We start from the raw sequence: 19,448 nt of genomic DNA on the forward strand, positions 1-19,448 counted from the left end.
TCAGCAGACTAAGTCTGTCTGAACTTGAAATAAAACTTGGAACTTTGTTATTGCACATGCTGACTGCCACTAGAATTCTTGATATGCAAACATGGAAAAACACCGGTCTCTGGTGGCTCAACAGACTAAGACAGTCTGTTATTAACACAGCTGCTTGCAATTACTGCAGGTTCAAGTCCCACCAGGCCCAAGGTTGACTCAGCCTTCCATCCTTTATAAGGTAGGTAAAATGAGGACCCAGATGGTTGGGGGCAATAAAAGTTTGACTTTGTATATAATATACAAATGGATGAAGACTATTGCTTAACACAATGTAAGCCGCCCTGAATCTTCGGAGAAGGGCGGGATATAAATTCAAAAAAAATAATAATCCCCATTTCCTTCTGATCAGCTGGGACTCGGGAGGCAGAGAATCGATGGGGGTGGGGCCACTCAGAAGTGGTATTTACCGGTTCTCCGAACTACTCAAAATTTCCGCTACCGGTTCTCCAGAACTGGTCAGAACCTGCTGAAACCCACCTCTGGGTTGGAAGCATCTGGCTGGGACACCCCTTCTCTTAGAATAGAATAGAATTTTTTATTGACCAAGTGTGATTGGACACACAAGGAATTTGTCTTGGTGCATATGCTCTCAGTGTACATAAAAGAAAAGATACGTTCATCAAGCTACAACATTTACAACACAATTGATGATCAATATATCAATGTAAATCATAAGGATTGCCAGCAACAAATTATAGTCATACAGTCATAAGTGGAAAGAGATTGGTGATGGGAACTATGAAACGATTAATAGTAGTGCAGATTCAGTAAATAGTCTGACAGTGTTGAGGGAATTATTTGTTTAGCAGAGTGATGGCCTTCGGGGAAAAACTGTTCTTGTGTCTAGTTGTTCTGGTGTGCAGTGCTCTATAGCGTCGTTTTGAGGGTAGGAGTTGAAACAGTTTATGTCCAGGATGCGAGGGATCTGCAAATATTTTCACGGCCCTCTTCTTGATTCGTGCAGTATACAGGTCCTCAATGGAAGGCAAGTTGGTAGCAATTATTTTTTCTGCAGTTCTAATTATCCTCTGAAGTCTGTGTTTTTCTTGTTGGGTTGCAGAACCGAACCAGACAGTTATAGAGGTGCAAATGACAGACTCAATAATTCCTCTGTAGAATTGGATCAGCAGCTCCTTGGGCAGTTTGAGCTTACTGAGTTGGCGCAGAAAGAACATTCTTTGTTGTCCTTTTTTAATGATGTTTTTGATGTTAGTTGTCCATTTGAGATCTTGCGATATGATAGAACCCAGAAATTTGAAGGTTTCTACTGTTGATACTGTGTTGTCAAGTATTGTGAGAGGTGGAAGTATGGAAGGGTTTTTCCTAAAGTCTACCACCATTTCTACGGTTTTGAGTGTGTTCAGTTCCAGATTGTTTTGGTTGCACCACAAGGCTAATCATTCGACCTCTCGTCTATATGCGGATTCGTCATTGTCTCGAATGAGACCAATCACTGTTGTGTCATCTGCGAACTTCACAGATGAAGATTTCTGCCGAAGGAAGAGTTACTGTGCTGGATGAGAAAAGGCAAGGCGAACCCCAGAGTCAGGGAAGACTTGGGGGTCACAGACACCCCACCCCCAATCCGAAGGGAAGCCACGGAAAATCCTCAGCTAAACCAAGAAGAGGCAGAGAGAATCCAGCAGGATCCTCCCCCCTAGCCTTCCCCTTTCCTGGGGGAATCCTCTGCTCTGCTCTCTCGGGAAAGGCACAGCTTCGCTTCAGGGGAGAAAAACGCGATTTCCCTCCTTGAAACCCGTGTCATTCTCTTGCTTAGAACGTCTAGACAAAACTGCCTTTCGATTTCCCGCCCCTCACCCCAAATGTGAAGGAACCCCCCTCTTTCTATGGTCAGGAGTCAGGATGCCCCTGTCAGGGTTCCAAGGAACACCCCCAACGAAATAAAGCTCTGAGGCTTGAGGTTCCTCAAAGTTCCAATTTATTAGAGATGTCATGTTGGCACAGCTGGGAAAATCCGAAACGGAAAGCTTCCAGGTTTTCCACACCCAGCTGACAGTTCATAGCCCTGCCCCACACCCACAAGTTCATCACATTGTCCAATCAATTCTTCACACTCAATTGGATACAATCTTCAGGCAGTCTCCATCAGATGCAGGATATCCTTGAATACGGAATGTTGTTATGACTAAGTTTCTACCGCTCCAACAACAACCCCCTCCCAACTTCCCCAGCTAAAATATGTGGCAGTTAAGAAGGAAAAGGAAAATTGCCTTCCAAAACTGACACCTCCATTTCCTTGAAAAGCAGTCCCAAATGGAGATCCCGAAATAAAGTTTGGCCATTTCTCCTCCACTTTCTGCTCCTTTCTTCGGATAATTTCCACATTTTCCCATCATTTCAAGCTCCTTTCAGCATCCAACAAACTTTCGTTTTTGATGAAAAATGGAAAAAAGACTCCTAACTGGGATAATCAGTTGCAATTTCCCTGTCCCGTCCCAAAGGACCCCCCAGAGCCCCTCTAAGACCACGTGAAAGGGAGAATCTCCTGCCCCCTTCACAAAAGGGAGAGTTTGGGGGAGTTAATTTCCGAGGAGCAACTCAGACCCCCAAATACCCTTCTCTCAAAGTCCCCACCCACCCTCCAGGTCCTGATTGAGGAATTGGGGATTATGGGGTGGGGGTCCTTGGTCCCCTCCCCAAATTCAAAAGCTCTCCCAGAAGGGATCCAAGCTCCACTCTTACTTGACCATCAAAGCCTCAAATTTGAGATTCAGAAGAAAAAGTGAAGTTTCTGAAGCTGCCAAAATTCTTTTTTTTATACTTTTGGTGGCATTTCTGGATTCAGGTCTGAAAATGCCTCAGTTTCTCTCTTTCGCTTTCCGTCTCCTTCCTCTTTTAATGGAAGAAACTTTGGGGGCTCCAAAATAATTCGCGCCTTGAAGCTCTCGCCTCTCTTGCCCTGAACCCCTTTCCCAAAGTTTCTCCTGGGAGTCTCAGCCCCTTTCTTCCCCCCTCCCACCCCCCAGCATCCATGGGTCCCTCCCAGCCCCCACCTTACCGGGTGTCTCCTTCCCCCCTTCGCTTCCAGGGATCCCCAACAGCGCCGCCCCCATCAACAGCTGGAGGACCTCAGCAAAGCCCATGGATGCTGCCCCACCATCTCCCCCCCCCCAAAGAATAGAATAGAATTTTTTATTGGCCAAGTGTGATTGGACACACAAGGAATTTGTCTTGGTGCATATGCTCTCAGTGTACATAAAAGAAAAGATACCTTCAACAAGGTACAACATTTACAACACAAATGGTGGTCAATATATCAATATAATTTCTTTTTCTTTTTTTTTCTTTTATGTACACTGAGAGCATATGCACCAAGACAAATTCCTTGTGTGTCCAATCACACTTGGCCAATAAAATTCTATTCTATTCTATTCTATTCTATAAATCATAAGGATTGCCAGCAACAAGTTACAGTCATAAGTGGAAAGAGATGGGTGATGGGAACAATGAGAAGATTAATAGTAGTACAGATTTAGTAAATAGTTTGACAGTGTTGAGGGAATTATCTGTTTAGCAGAGTGATGGCCTTAGGGGAAAAAACTGTCCTTGTGTCTAGTTGTTCTGGTGTGCAGTGCTCTATAGCGTCGTTTTGAGGGTAGGAGTTGAAACAGTTTATGTCCAGGATGCGAGGGGTCTGTAAATATTTTCACGGCCCTCTTCTTGATTCGTGCAGAAAAATACCAACCTGCCTGTTTGTTTGTCTGGTGCTCATCCCTGCTTATCTATTGGTCATTGGAGGGGAGTTATGGTTTTTTTGTTCCCTTCCTATGTTTCTTTTTTTTTTTTTAATGGTGCGTAAATATGATTGATGTCTCTGTGGCTTTTGAAAACCAGATATTTACCTTTTAGGACAAGGAACTTGAAATAAAACTTGGAACTTTGCACATGCTGACTGCCACCAGAATTCTTGATATGCAAACATGGAAAAACACCGGTCTCTGGTGGCTCAACAGACTAAGACAGTCTGTTATTAACACAGCTGCCTGCAATTACTGCAAGTTCAAGTCCCACCAGGCCCAAGGTTGACTCAGCCTTCCATCCTTTAAGGTAGGTAAAATGAGGACCCAGATTGTTGGGGGCAATAAGTTGACTTTGTATATAATATACAAATGGATGAAGACTATTGCTTGAGACAATGTAAGCCGCCCTGAGTCTTCGGAGAAGGGTGGGATATAAATGCTAATAATAATAATAATAATAATAATAATAATAATAATAATAATAATAATAATAATAATAATAATAATAATAATAATAATAATAATAAAGAAGATCCCTCCACCCCCAGGATGGAAGAAGGATGGATGGAAGAAATGTGTGAGTTGGCAGAGATGGTGAAATTACTTGTTTTGACCAGAGAAAAGAGTAGATATCCAGCTGTATTTCTATCTGGAAACCATTTCTGGACTTTGTGCTTGAGGAAACAAAAAAGAAACCTGAACTGAAAACCTGAATTTGCTGATTAGGTTTGGTTTTTCTTCTTGCTATAGAAAATACTAGATTTACTCAGAATGTAAAGGTTGACTCAGCCTTCCATCCTTTATAAGGTAGGTAAAATGAGGACCCAGATTGTTGGGGGCAATAAAAGTTGACTTTGTATATAATATACAAATGGATAAAGACTATTGCTTGAGACAATGTAAGCCGCCCTGAGTCTTCGGAGAAGGGCAGGATATAAATGCAAATTAAAAAAAATGTAGAGTAGAAGTAAAAAGTTAAAGCTGTAATTTCACTTTGTGCTGAAAAATAGTTTTTCTTTCCCCCCCCCTTCCTATTATGCTACACTTCTCCTTCCCCTTTCTTTCTTTCTTTCCTTTTCTCATTTCCTTGCCATCTTTATTCTCTATTTTATACCATGATAATCTTAATAAAAATAATAATAAAAACCAGCCTTTTGTGTTAGGAGCGCTTCCTCTTCCACAGCCAAAATATCCAACTTCCTGGGGAAACAGCTCATCACGATTCCACTCCAGATCTGCCCTTTTCTGCTGGTAAAATCTCTTCCAGAATGTTACTTGATATATTTTTCTGCTGAAAGAGAAACCTTGGAAAGGATCGGATCCCACCTGGGGTCGGTCCCCGGGACCAGAGCTTTGGTCTTGCTTGCTTTAGGACTCCGGCTGGAGCCCCCCCTCGGGGAGCTTCTCTCCAGCAGAGGTCGGTGTGCCCTTCTGTGTGTGGCAGTTGTATAGTGCCTGTTTTGTGTGGCTTCTTGGGTACTGAGGGGGTGTATTAAAGGGTGGCTTTTAACTCTTTTTTTTTTTTTTGTCACAACAGTATACACAAACAATTGTCATAGATAAAACAACATATCTTGAAGAAAATATATATATATATATACACATAAAGAATATGCATAGCTATATTAATTAAATATAATAAAGAGAACAATAGGACAGGAACGGTAGGCACTTTTGTGCTCTTATGCACGCCCCTTCTAGTCCTCTTAGGAATGGGGTGAGGTCAATAGTAGACAGTTTTTGGTTGAATATTTTGGGATTTTGAATAGAGACTATGGAGTCAGGTAATGAGTTCCAAGCATTAACAACTCTGTTACAGAAGTCATATTTTCTGCAATCAAGTTTGAAGCGGTCGACATTTAGCTTGAATCTATTTTTTGCTCTTGTAATATTGCGATTGAAGCTGAAGTAGTCATTTACAGGAAGGATATTGCAATAGATGACTTTGTGTGTTGAACACATGTCGAAGTCATTGCTTTGACATTATGGCAAAGTTGTCGAAGTTCTCTGCGGAAAGAAGCAGGAAGCGGAGGAGAAACTTTTATTCCGGGATCTTCATTCGGGCAGAGGTGGGTTTCAAATTTTTTTTACTACTGGTTCTGTGGGTGTGGTTTGATGGGCTTGGCATGGCTTGGTGGGCGTGGCAGGGGAAGGATACTGTAAAATCTCCATTCCCTCCCCAATCCAGGGGAAGCCACAAAGGTCCTAACCGGAACCTGAACCGGGTGGGGGGTGGGGTGGGGGAGGGGAGAGAGAGAGAGAGAGAGAGAAGGAGAAAACCTTCCCCTGGAGTGGAGTCGGAATGGAGATTTTGCAGTATCCTTTCCCCTGCCACGCCCACCAAGCCACGCCCACCAAGCCACATCCACAGAACCGGTAGTAAAAATTTTTTTGAAACCCACCTCTGGAAGGGAGGAAGGAAGTCTGTACTCCGCTCCAGGGCTGACATGAATTCCCCCCCTTGAGCCGCAGCCCCCCAAGACTGAAGGGACCCCCCCTCCCACTTTCTCCGCTTCTCTCTCTGCGCTGAACTATCTCCTCCATCGGGTGAAGTCAAGGGAGGCTCTGCCCGGAGACCGATGACGCTGCAGAAGGGAGGATTCCCATTGGTCCTTCCGCTTTCCTGGGCTCTCCCTTGTTCCGAAGTTCCAGGAAAACTCCCCCTCCCCCGAATCCAGACCCACCGATTTCGCATCTGGGGCTGGCAGCCTCCGCGTCTTTCTCCTCTCCCTTTGGGGGCGCTTGTGGGGCAGCATCCATGGCTTTCCCTGGGGTCCTTCTGCTGCTGTTGATGGGGGCGCTGGCCCGGATCCCCGGAAGCGAAGGGGGGAAGGAGACCCCCGGTAAGGAGGGGGGTCGTCGGGGGGCTGGGAGGGGCCTTCAGTGCTCCTGGAGGAAGGTAGAGGCTGAGACCCCCAGTAGTGGGGAAAAGGGTCCAGGGGAAGAGGGGCGGGAGCCTCAGAAGCCTCGATCTCCGCGTGGTCTCCGCTCCTTCGCTCGCCCCACTTCGCCCAGGGGAACGAAGAAGGATCGCCGCCTCCCGTCGTTGTGACTGTGGTGGGGAGGGGGTCGTGGGAAGCCGGGGCGAACTGAGATGAGACGCATTCGGACCCTTCCTTAGCCCCCCCCCCCACGCCCTTGACTGTGACTGGGTGGGAGTGGGACCTTCCAGACCGTCGCATTGTACCCGAATACGGAGCCCCCAAAGTCGAAAGTTTCCTGCCTTGAAAGAAGGCGGCGTCGGAAAGCGAAAGAGGGAAACTGGGGCATTTTCGGACCTGAATCCACTGAGTCCCCCCGCCCGCCCCCCGCAAATATAAGAAAAAGAATTTTTACAGCTTCAAAAACTTCATTTTTTCCCCCCTCTTGAGACAGTGGAAGTCAAGCAGGATTTGAGCCTCGATCCCTTCTGGGGGCATTTTCGGACCTGAATCCACAAATATCCCCCCCCCCGCCCCAAATATAAGAAAAAGAATTTTTGCAGCTTCAAAAACTTCATTTTTTCCCCCCTCTTGAGACAGTGGAAGTCAAGCAGGAGTTGAGCCTCGATCCCTTCTGGGGGCGGGTCTGAATTTGGGGAGGTGAACAAGACTCCCCCACCCTATAACCCCCCCCCATTGCCCAATTAGGAACTGGAGGGGAGCCACAGGGGGGAACTGATGAAGCGGGGGGGGGGAGTTCTGAGCTGCTCCCTCAATTGCCCCCCCCCCGGTTCTATCTCTTTCGGGAAGGGGGCTGGAGACCCTCCAATTGAGATGGTCTTTGGGGGGCTGTTTTGGGAGGAGGAGACGAGAGAACCCCGATTCTACCCCAAATCTTAGAGGGGCTGAAGAAGAAGAAAAGTTGGGTGTAACCAGAGAAGGTGAGGGTTGGGTGGAGGGAGGGGCTGGGGGGCACCCCAGAAAGATCCACCCGGATGTCCCCATTGTTCCCCCTCCCCATACTCAGCTTAAGCAGGGGGTTGGACTAGAAAACCTCCAAGGTCCCTTCCGTTAATCTGTTCTATGATATCTTCCCTACAAGGGAACTCTGGGTGGCTTACAGGTTGTAACTGAAAACAAAATACCGTATATTAAAATATTTTAATATATGTAATAAAACATATATATATATATATAATTTATTTATTTTATTTATTTAGATTTTTATACCGCCCTTCTCCCTAGGGACTCAGGACGGTTTACAGCCAGATAAAAACAAGCAGCAATATAAATACAGGATAAAATACTGTTTAAAAAACTTATTCAATTTGGCTCTAATTAAAATAAATTTAAAACAATAAAACCCCTTTAAAATTAAAACTATAAAATCTAAAATCCTATGCCAGTCCTGCACGAATGAACAAATATGTTTTCAGCTCGTGGCGAAAGGTTCGAAGGTCAGGCAGTTGGCATAGTCCTGTGGAAAGTTCATTCCAGAGGGTGGGAGCCCCCACAGAGAAGGCCCTCCCCCTGGGGGCCGCCAGCCGACATTGTTTGGCAGACGGCACCCTGAGGAGTCCCTCTCTGTGAGAGCGCACGGGTCGGTGGGAGGCAACCGGTAACAGTAGGCGGTCCCTAGATAACCCGGCCCTAAGCCATGGAGCGTTTTAAAGCTAGTAACCAGCACCTTGAAGTGCACCCTAAAGACCACAGGTAGCCAGTACAGCCTGCGCAGGAGTGATATATATATGTTTTCTGAGGTTTTCGCGGGTGTTTGTATGTAAGTCTTTGGTTATTCAGGTTTTCTCCCGCATAAAATTGGAAGTGTCTTGGCGACACAACATTTCCACGAAGTCTCATTCATCATCTTCAGGCTGGTGTTATCGGCTTCGTGCTTCTAGGAGCAATGTGTGATGGCAGCTGTTTCTTCTTTTTAACTGCTAGTGGGGGTTTGAACTGATTGGTTGGGGATTTGGCTTTGCTCTGATTGGATGGTGGGGTTTGCTGTGCTCTGATAGGCTGGGGTTGTGTTCTGTTTGGGGGGGCTTGGTTGTGTTCAGGTTAGTCTGAGTTGCAACTGAGTTTATATATAAAAAATTAAAAAATATAAATTAAAAAATAACATATTTTTATATTAAAAATAAAAAACCCCACCTCCAGCCAGGAGTGTTTCTGGTGGACTCTTCACCCCTCCCCCCCATCCTTCCTGCCGCTTTGGGGGGGGGCACAAAGAAGCCCCCCCAGGATCCAAAGTTCCCAGCCGAGAAAAGGTCTGCTGGACCAGTGGAACTTCTGCCTGCCTTTGTCCACCAAGGAAAGGGGGGCAGGAAAGCTCCCCCCTTCTTTTTCCCCTCTCCTTCCAGACCCCCAGTAAGTTCCACTCCGACTGGGACCCCCAAATTCCCTTTCCGTCCTCCAGGGACTCATTGTCTCTCATGGCCAAGTCTCCCATTCCGCCCGCTTCGTGCCCGAGTCCCTCCTCCTCCTCCTCTTGTCCTGGCGGCTGGGAACGATGGGCCCTGGAGTCCCTCCTGACGGGCCTTCCTTCCTCCCCCTCCCTCTCCTCCCCCTCGCAGCCCATTTCTTGTACCAGACGAAATCCGAGTGCCGCTTCTTCAACGGGACGCAGCGGGTGCGGTTCCTGGACTGGGACATCTACGACCGGCAGGAGATCGTCCGCTTCGACAGCGACCGCGGGAAGTTCGTGGCCATCACGGAGTTGGGGAAGGCGGCTGCGGCCAACTGGAACAGCGATAAGGTCTACTTGCAATCCAGGAAGGCGGCTGTGGATTCCTTCTGCTGGTACAACTATGGGGTGGCCCAGAGCCATTCTGTGGTTGGCCGGAGAGGTAAGTCTGGGGGGGGGGGAGGAAGTTTGGGGGAGGGGATCCCGACACCCCCTTTTTTCCTTTCCTTGATTGAGACTCTCCCGGATGGAGATTTAGTGGTTATTTAAGAAGCAAGAATGATTAAAATGCAGTGGTAAAATTAATTAAAGCATTAATAATAATAATAATAATAATAATAATAATAATAATAATAATAATAATAATAATAATAATAATAATAATAATAATTTAATTTTTATACTGCCCTTCTCCCGAAGGACTCAGGGCGGTGCACAGCCAGATAAAATCAACAATCCATGGATACAGTACAAATAAAAATAATGCTAAAAAACTTATTAAATTTGTCCCCTAAATTAAAATACATAAACCATAAAACCCCATTTAAAATTACAAATACAAATACTAATTCTATGCCAATCCTGTGCGGAAGAATAAATACGTCTTCAGCTCGCGGCGAAAGGTCCGGAGATCAGGAAGTTGATGAAGTCCCGGGGGAAGCTCGTTCCAGAGGATAGGGGCCCCCACAGAGAAGGCCCTCCCCCTGGGGGTCACCAGCCGACATTGTCTGGCTGACGGCACCCTGAGGAGGCCCTCCTTATGGGAGCGCACGGGTCGGTGGGAGGCAAACGGTGGCAGAAGGCGATCCCATAGATAGCCCGGTCCTAAGCCATGGAGCGCTTTAAAGGTGGTAACCAACACCTTGAAGTGCACCCAGAAGACCACGGGCAGCCAGTGCAGCTTGCGCAGGATAGGTGTTATATGGGAGCCATGATCAATTAATTAAAACAGTAATTAAAAGGCTGCGGGTTTCAGGGCTCTGACCAGCCCCATGGCTGCATCCTCCTCTGTGCCCCCACCACCAGCAGCAGCAAAGCCCCATTTGGACCCCTTTCCAGAAGGCCAGTAGGAGGTGGGGGGAGGCTCCCTCCCCCTCTGGGGCCTTTGGGATTTTATTTATTTATTTATTTATTTATTTTGTCACAACAATATATGTAAGTATCATACAGAAAGGTTATATAGTATATAAACACATATATGAGTAAATATAAGGAGGTATAAGCATATATATCTATAGGAAGAAGAAAAGAAAAACAATAGGACAGGAACGGTAGGCACGTTTGTGCGCTTATGCACGCCCCTTATGGTCCTCTTAGGAATGGAGTGAGGTCAATAGTAGAAAGTTTTTGGTTAAAGCTTTTAGGATTTTGAGAAGTGACCACAGAGTCAGGTAAAGTATTCCAAGCACTGATGATTCTGTTACAGAAGTCATATTTTCTGCAGTCTAGATTAAAGCGGTTGACATTAAATTTAAATCTATTGGTTGCTCTTGTATTATTGCAATTAAAGCTGAAGTAGTCTTTAACAGGAAGGACATTACAATAGATGATTCTATGAGTTAAACTTAGGTCTTGTCGAAGGCGACGGAGTTCCAAGTTTTCTAAGCCTAGGATTTCAAGTCTGGTGGGATAAGGTATTTTGTTGTTTACAGAGGAATGGAGAACTCTTCTTGTAAAATATTTCTGGACACGTTCAATTGTATTGACGTCAGAGATATGGTGAGGATTTAGATATATTTAGGATTTAAAAAATGAATATTCAAAGGGAATCCATGAAAGCGGATGGTTGTGTCCTTCTGAGTCATTTCCACTCCAGCATCTTTTAAATCCAATATATAAGTAAGAAGGTAAGTAAAATAAATAAATATATAAAATTAAATAAGCAAATTCAATGAATGAATGAAAATTAAATAAATGGCATATTAAAATAAATAAATAAAATATATTTAAAAATAAAATAAATAAGCAATAAAATAATAAACTACATACATAAATAATAAAGTAATAAACTAACTAAATAATAATGAAACAATTAACTAAATAAATAGATAATTAACTAAATAATAGAACAAATAATAAACTAAATAGTAACAATACGTAAATTAAACAATAAAATAAATGCAAATAAATAAATAATAGATGCAGATAGAATTTATAATTATGAATCAAACCCGAATCACCCAGAATCCTGGTCTGGCGTTTCCTCTGCCTTGAGCAGAAGCCGATTCAGAGGCTGAGAAATTTCGTTCAGCCAATTTTGGGGGTCTGGGAGAAAAGCCCCCTTTGAAACCCCCTTTTTGGTCCCAGACTCAGCTTCCCCTGCAGCCAAATCCCTTCCGTCTTCCTTCCTGGGGAGGCTCCTGATTTGGGGGGGGAGACTCCCACAAACCTTAAAACTGAATTTGGGGTCATAAGAAAGAAATCCGGCCTCCATTCAGCCCTGAAGCCTCAGATTGTTTGAGTCTCTCTTCCAGATTCCTTGAAAATCGCCTAGATTTGTTTGTGTAATTTACATTCTCTGTCTAATAATAATTTTATTTATTTCTATCAACTGATAGTATCACAGGCCAAACATTGTGCAAATCAAGGGTTTCAGCTGCACTTTTTGAAATTCGGCCTTTCCAAGGAAATTTTACTCCTTTGATGAAAACTGAAAAATCTTGAAATCATCCTCACTTAAGAACTGCTAAAGTCTGAGGTTCCCGTTGGGAGCCCAGGAGGTTCTCCAGAAATAATGTGTGGCCATAGAATGAAATAAGATGTTTCTTCCGTAAGAGAAAAAAACAGCCTCATCCTAAGAGAGAAAGACTTTTATGGGGAGATCCTGAGCTTTTGCTGTTTTCCTAAATTATTGACTATTTCAGGGGAACCGACAGAGATTTTGTTCTCCACATATTCAGTCTGGAGGCAAAACTCCTTTTCACTCCCAAATTCTTCCCAGCAAAGCTAGGAGGATGATCACATCCATGTAATACGATATTAGAATTTAGTAAATAAATAAATAAATAAATGATATTCTTTCAAATTTGAGAGATAGTTTGAAATATTTTTACCACCAAAGAGGATGTTTCCCTGGAGATAATAATCCCCTGATTGAATTATTTCTTACTATCAATACAACATTCTTGTTTTTCTGACATATTTGAAATAATTTTCATTCCAGCAATATTTAACATGGAAATTTCCTCACTTCTGCATACTAATTTATCTGATGATTTTTGATTCCTTATGCACAGTCACTCACGCCCTCGTCACTTCCCGTCTGGACTACTGCAACGCTCTCTACATGGGGCTCCCCTTGAAGAGCACCCAAAGGCTCCAACTGGTTCAGAATGCGGCCGCGTGGGTGATAGAGGGAGCGACTCGTTGCTCCCATATAACACCTCTCCTGCGCAGGCTGCACTGGCTTCCGGTGGTCTTTCGGGTGCAATTCAAAGTGTTAGTTACCACCTTTAAAGCACTCCGTGGCATAGGACCGGGTTACCTACGGGACTGCCTGCTGCTACCGGCGGCCTCCCATCGACCAATGCGCTCCCTTAGGGAGGGTCTCCTCAGGGTGCCGTCGGCCAGACAATGTCGGCCGGCGACACCCAGGGGGAGGGCCTTCTCTGTGGGGGCACCAACCCTCTGGAACGAGCTACCACCAGGTATCCGCCAACTACCTGATCTCCGGACCTTTCGACGCGAGCTGAAAACATTTCTGTTCCATCGCGCAGGACTGGCCTAATGGGGTTTTAATAATGGGGTTTTTATTGGTTTTAAGTGTTCAGCCAATTTTAAATTTTCCTTTTTAAACTGGTTTTAATTTTTGTATTAATTGTTTTACTTTGGCTGTAAACCGCCCTGAGTCCTTTGGGAGAAGGGCAGTATAGAAATTTAAACAATAAAATAAAAAAATAAATAACCCCTGAAAGTGGCCGAAGATCCCCTGACAATTGTGTTGGTGTTGTGAGTGTGTCTCTTTTGTGGGCCTCTCAGGGCCTCCCTCCCTCCTCCCTCCTTTTGAGGGTCTCGGGGGATTTTCCCTTCAGGGAAAGGAGCTTCATCAGCTTCAGAACAGATGGTTGGTCCGGCTCCAGTTTAGGAGACCTGAAATCACAGGATAATAATAATAATAATAGTAGTAATAATAATAATAATAATTTAATTTGTATACCGCCCTTCTCCTGAAGGACTCAGGGCGGTGAACAGCCATATAAAATCAACAATCAAAACATACAATACAAATAAAACAATAGTTAAAAAACTTACTAAATTTGGCCCAACTTTAAAATACATTTAAAAACCCAAAAAACTAATTAAGAATTAAAACCCATAAACATCTAAAAATTCTATGCCAGTCCGGAGGTCAGGAAGTTGTCGAAGTCCAGGGGGAAGTTCGTTCCATAGGGTAGGAGCCCCCACAAAGAAGGCCCTTCCCCTGGGGGCCGCCAGCCGACATTGCTTGGCTGACGGCACCCGAAGGAGTCCCTCTCTGTGAGAGCACACGGGTCGGTGGGAGGCAAACGGCGGCAGTAGGCGGTCCTGTAAGTAACCTGGTCCTAAGCCATGGAGCACTTTAAAGGTGGTGACCAACACCTTGAAGTGCACCCGGAAGACCACAGGCAGCCAGTGCAGTTTGCGCAGGATTGGTGTTATATGGGAGCTCCGGACAGCTCCCTCTATCACCCGCGCAGCTGCATTCTGGACTAACTGAAGTCTCCGGGTGCTCCTCAAGCGGAGCCCCATGTAGAGAGCATTGCAGTAGTCCAGGTGAGAGGTAACAAGAGCGTGAGTCACTGTGCATAAGGAATCCCGGTCAAGAAAGGGGCGCAACTGGCGGATCAGGCGTACCTGATAAAAAGCTCTCCTGGAAACAGCCGTCAAATGGTCTTCGAAGGACAACCGTCCATCCAGGAGAATGTCCAAGTTGCGCACCCTCTCCATCGGGGCCAATGACTCGCCCCCAACAGTCAGCCGTGGTTGCAGCTGACTGTACCGGGATGCCGGCATCCACAGCCACTCTGTCTTGGAGGGGTTGAGTTTGAGTCTGTTTCTCCCCATCCAGACCTGTACAGCTTCCAGACACCGGGACAGCACTTCAACAGCTTCCTTGGGGTGGCCTGGGATGGAAAAGTACAGCTGCGTGTCATCAGCATACAGTTGGTAACTCACCCCAAAGCCACTGATGATCTCACCCAACGGCTTCATATAGATGTTTCTTGAGTCTCTTTGGGGGAATTTTCTCTTCTTTCTTTTTTTTTCTTTTTCTCTTTTTTCTTCGTCTCCTTCCCCCGAGAGGCCAAAACTTTTCTCTGGCCACCAAGAGAAGCTCTCAACCTTTCCTCAACTCTCCCCAGAATTAATTCAGCCTCCATTTCTCTGGGACAAAATCACGTCTGTGTCTCACACAATACTTTTACCCCAAACCTTCCAAAATTAGCATCGATTCTATGGGTGCTTGATCAGAAAGAAAAATGTAAATCTGGGTCACATTTTTTTATTGCATTAGGCATCAAAAGTTGGTATTTTAAAAAATCATGAATATCACAGTGTGAGGCAGACAAAATGTATTTGTGTATTCCTGCTGTTTTAGAATAGAATAGAATAGAATAGAATAGAATAGAATAGAATAGAATAGAATAGAATAGAATAGAATAGAATTTTTTATTGGCCAAGTGTAATTGGACACACAAGGAATTTGTCTTTGGTGCATACGCTCTCAGTGTACATAAAAGAAAAGATACGTTCATCAAGGTACAACACTTACAACACAATTGATGGTCAATATATCAATATAAACCATAAGGATTGCCAGCAACAAAGTTACAGTCATACAGTCATAAGTGGAAAGAGATTGGTGATGGGAACGATGAGAAGATTAATAGTAGTGCAGATTCAGTAAATAGTTTGACAGTGTTGAAGGAATTATTTGTTTAGCAGAGTGATGGCCTTTGGGAAAAAACTGTTCTTGTGTCTAGTTGTTCTGGTGTGCAGTGCTCTATAGCGTCGTTTTGAGGGTAGGAGTTGACACAGTTTATGTCCAGGATGCGAGGGATCTGTCAATATTTTCACGGCCCCCTTCTTGATTCGTGCAGTATACAGGTCCTCAATGGAAGGCAGGTTGGTAGCAATTGTTTTTTCTGCAGTTCTAATTATCCTCTGAAATCTGTGTCTTTCTTGTTGCGTTGCAGAACCGAACCAGACAGTTATTATTTGAGAAGTCGCCAAATGTTGATTACATTAAATTCCTGGATGGAGAGAAGGAGAAAGTTGTATGTCTGGGGGGCGGGAGGGGTGTTTAAAAAGAAAAAAAAAATCTTATTCCAATCCAACAGTGGATCCAGAATTGAATTAAACTCTCTCTCCAAACACCGTCCCAAAGGTGTTTTTTCAAAAGGCAAATAGACTTTGTTTTTCCTTGAACACATTTTGCTTCTCGCCCAAGAAGCTTCAATTCAGACAGTCAGAACTGAAGAAACTCTCCTTGGATGAGAAGCAAAAGTCTTGACGGAAAAACAAAACCCAATTGCCTTTCGGGGGGAGAAAAAAAAGCCGCTTTGGGACAACCATGACCTGGATGGCTGAGAATCTCCACAGACACTCAAAACACGGAATATTTTTAGGAGTGAAAAAGAGTCGTGAACTAACCAACTTGGTCTTCTGTTCTGGGCCCTCCTGTGTCTCTCCTGTGCCTCCTTCTCCTCCTTCCCTCCAGCCAAGCCCTCCGTCACCATCTCCCCCACCAAGATGGACCCCACTTCTCCCAACACCATCCTCCTCTGCACCGCAACGGGCTTTTACCCCGTGGAGATCGAGGTCCAGTGGCTGAAGAATGGGAGGCCGGAGAAGGAGGGTGTGGCCTTTGGGGAGGAACTCCAGAACGGAGACTGGACCTACCAGCTCCAGGTGATGCTGGAGACCCAGACCCAGCGGGGGGACGTCTACACTTGCAAGGTGGAGCACGCCAGCCTGGAGGCCCCCATCACCGTCCAGTGGGGTAAGCCCCTCACCTCCCTCCCTTCCTGATTTGGGGACCCCATCCTGCCCTGAGAAGGGGGGAGAGACCCTCCCTGTGGGGGGAGCCTGAATGCACCCTCCTGGGGGAAGGTGGGCCTGATCCTCCCGCTCAGGTGAGGCTCCTTCTCCTTCCCCAGAGCCCCGTTCCTCCAGCTCTGCCAGGAGCAAACTCTGGACGGGGATCATGGGGGCCGTGATAGGAGTGGCCTTCCTGGCTGTGGGGCTCTTCTCCTACCTGAAGAGCAAGAAAGGTGAGTCTGGGGGGCTGGAGGGGAGGTTGTGGGGAGGGGACCATCTAGGGGAGGCCTCTCATCAAGCTTAGCAGGTGGCCAAGAGGGCCCCTTGAGGAATATTTTTGGGAACACCTGTTCCTCAATGGGTTATTAAGGGAAGATCCTGCAACCTATTATAGGCTATCGATGGGGAGGGGGACCCCCTGAGTCCTCCAGCCCATGAAGGTTTCTGATTGGCTCTTTTTCTCCTTCCAGCAACTCCCATCCAACCACCTGCAGGTGAGTTTCTTCTCTTCTTCCTTCTTATCTGAACCCCTCCTAAAAGTTATTGGTGGTTTTTAAAATTCTTTTATTGCTCCATTTAAAAAACAACAACACATGCCTGAACAAAATCTCCTTGCTGTGCACACAGGACATTTTTTGAGATTTTGGACAGGTTTTGCTTACAGAAAAAGTATTGCAATGAAAAACAAAAGCACACACAAACTCTAAAATCTTGCCCGGAATTTTTGAAAGGTTTCAAAAGGGAAGGGAAGGGAAGGAGGGGGCCATTCCTTTCCATTCCTCCCTCAGGGAAAGATCACCCCAACTTTGTGGGCTGTTCTTCCAGACCCCCCCCTTCTCCTTGTGACATTTCATTCAGTTTCCCGCCAAGTGACCCCCAGGCTCCTCCCTTTGCTGCCAGCCCCATCCTAGCCCCATCTTCTTGGTTCACATGAAACCTCTGCAGGGAGTGGTTGGGGGGGGGATGAAGAGACGCTTCCCTTCTTGATTAACACTCTACCTAAGTCAGTGAGGGAGAATCCCAGAATCCTCTGGAGATGAAATGGGGAGGAATCCCTGGTCCTTCCCAGCCTTTTCCTCCCTGAAATGGGCGGATTCTCCCTCTACCCGTTCTTGCCTGTCAACCCCCCACCCTGCAGGGTGGGCCTGCCTTGGGGGTGGGGGCTGAAAAGGAAGAAAAATATGTTATTTATAGTAAACATTTCTCTTCATATTCTAATTTTCTTCCCCATCTCTTTTTCTTCAGCACTCATGAATTAATCCTGCTCTCCGATGGTCTGTAAGGGGTCTTTAAGGGGCCTGCCCCTCCCTTCCTTCTGCTGACGTCGCCTCTCAGATCTCCGGAAGCGAGGATCCTCCCACTTTGAATTCTCTTCAGCTGGATCTGCTAATTCCAGCAGGTGGCTGGCTCCCTGCTCACATGCTGTAGGAGTGAGATTTGTTTGTTCATTCCTGATATCCTGTCCGGGCATGGGGCCAGGGCCGGGGGCTGGAGGCATGACAGGCCATTCATCTTCATTATCAGACTCCGAGTCTGATAGCAGACCCCGGACGAGACGGGAGGGGCCCGGCTGAGGAGAGGAGGGAGGACGGGGCACAACAGCAGCCTTGAAAAGTAGCTCTGGGTTTGTAAAGTACTGCTTTAAATTAAAAGTCTTGGAAAACAATTTAAACAGGAGCATAGGAAGGAGAAAGGCCAAAAAAAAAGGACTGTTAAATTGGCCACACCCAGCCAGTCACATGACCACCTAGCCACGCCCAGCCAGACAGTCCCCCCGCCCCCAACAGTCTGAGGGACTATGAATCGGCCCCCTGTTTAAAAAGTCTGAGGACCCCCTGATGTAGACTGTCCCCAGGGACGCTGGGCCAACCTGTCACCCGATCTCCCCTGGCTTTGAACCCACAGCAGCTTCGTCACCATCACTCTTCCTCTGAGTCACTTCCCTTCTCTTCATTTTGCTATAAAAGAATAAACTTTAGAAACAGGAAACCCTGGAATCGATCCTTCCTTCCTCTTTCTCTTTCCTGCCACCACAGGAGGCTCCTCCCTCCACTGCCTCTGGATCGACCATCCTGGCTACTTTGGGTCCGAAGTCAGAACTGGTTTGGGTGGAGGGTGGGCAGATGCAGAGAAGGGAAGGGGCTGGACCCCCTCCTGCTTGAAGGCCCCCTTGCTCTGTTTCCCCTCAAGCCCCCTTTTGAGGAGCAGAATGCCAGCAGGCACGGTCTTCCCCAGGCAATTGTGGGAGCCATTGGGGGCACCTGAGACTCCCTCTACATTCACCCAGCCATTTCAGCCATTTCTCTCCTTCACAACCAGAGGGTCCTGCCCCGTTTTGGCACCCAGCGCCTCCCTCCCTCCCTCCCTCTTTGGGGCTCAGATTCTAATGGTATTGTTGTGTCTGCACCCCCCAAGCCGGGCCCCCTGCCAGAAAGTGACTTGGAGCCGGGCCTTCTGCCAGAAAGTGACTTGGAAAATGAGAGGGAAGGGCCGTCAGGACTTATCTGAGGAGCACCGGCTTTCCTGGCTCAGCTCCAGGAGCCAGAGGCAGGCCAGGTGGAAGAGATAACGAGGCCTCTGTCCCCTGACTCTTTTCCCCTCCAGGCCATGGCTCCAGACCCAGCTGATGGCAATCAAGCCTGGCTGGACCCTAGGTTTCGTAGGCAGGAGAGGTGGGAACAACAGAAGCAAGGGTGAGGCAGGCCTAGGAAGTGCTGAGTCATGAAGCCACACCCCACAGGATATAAAGGCAGCAAGAGCTGCTGTGCCTCTTCCTAGCAGGCAAATTAACTGCTTAACTAAGAGCTGAAAATACTGTTTGTTCATTGGCGTTGAGGGAGATAACAGAGACACTTGGCAGACACTCGCTATTTTGCTGCCAGAGCTGATAGTGCCGGCTAATTAAGCCATCGCTTGGACAGAGGCGAAGGGGGACAGAACAGGTATAGGGCAGGGGTCTACAAACTTGGCTCTTTTAAGACGTGTGAACTTCAACTCCCAGAGTCCCTCAGCCAGCAAAGC

General features: G+C 46.4%; 1 protein-coding gene and 1 pseudogene across 2 annotated transcripts; both read left to right on the forward strand.

Moving 5' to 3' along the window:
• LOC131192838 (zinc finger protein 420-like) overlaps window positions 1-19,448 on the forward strand; it is a 265,780-nt pseudogene that overhangs the window by 26,437 nt on the left and 219,895 nt on the right.
• On the forward strand, window positions 6,484-18,409 carry LOC131192812 (H-2 class II histocompatibility antigen, E-S beta chain-like). 2 transcript variants are annotated; one of them, XM_058172357.1, is made up of 6 exons: window positions 6,484-6,646; window positions 9,301-9,573; window positions 16,108-16,389; window positions 16,547-16,660; window positions 16,898-16,921; window positions 17,673-18,409. In XM_058172357.1, the coding sequence occupies exons 1-6, from the start codon at window positions 6,562-6,564 to the stop codon at window positions 17,684-17,686; spliced, it is 792 nt and encodes a 263-aa protein (XP_058028340.1). In that variant the 5' UTR covers window positions 6,484-6,561; the 3' UTR covers window positions 17,687-18,409. The 2 variants fall into 2 exon arrangements, with proteins under 2 accessions (XP_058028340.1, XP_058028339.1); XM_058172356.1 differs by lacking the exon at window positions 17,673-18,409 and having other exon boundaries at window positions 16,822-16,902.

This window comes from Ahaetulla prasina, chromosome 2, assembly GCF_028640845.1.
Source record: "Ahaetulla prasina isolate Xishuangbanna chromosome 2, ASM2864084v1, whole genome shotgun sequence".
Lineage (NCBI taxonomy): Eukaryota > Metazoa > Chordata > Lepidosauria > Squamata > Colubridae > Ahaetulla > Ahaetulla prasina.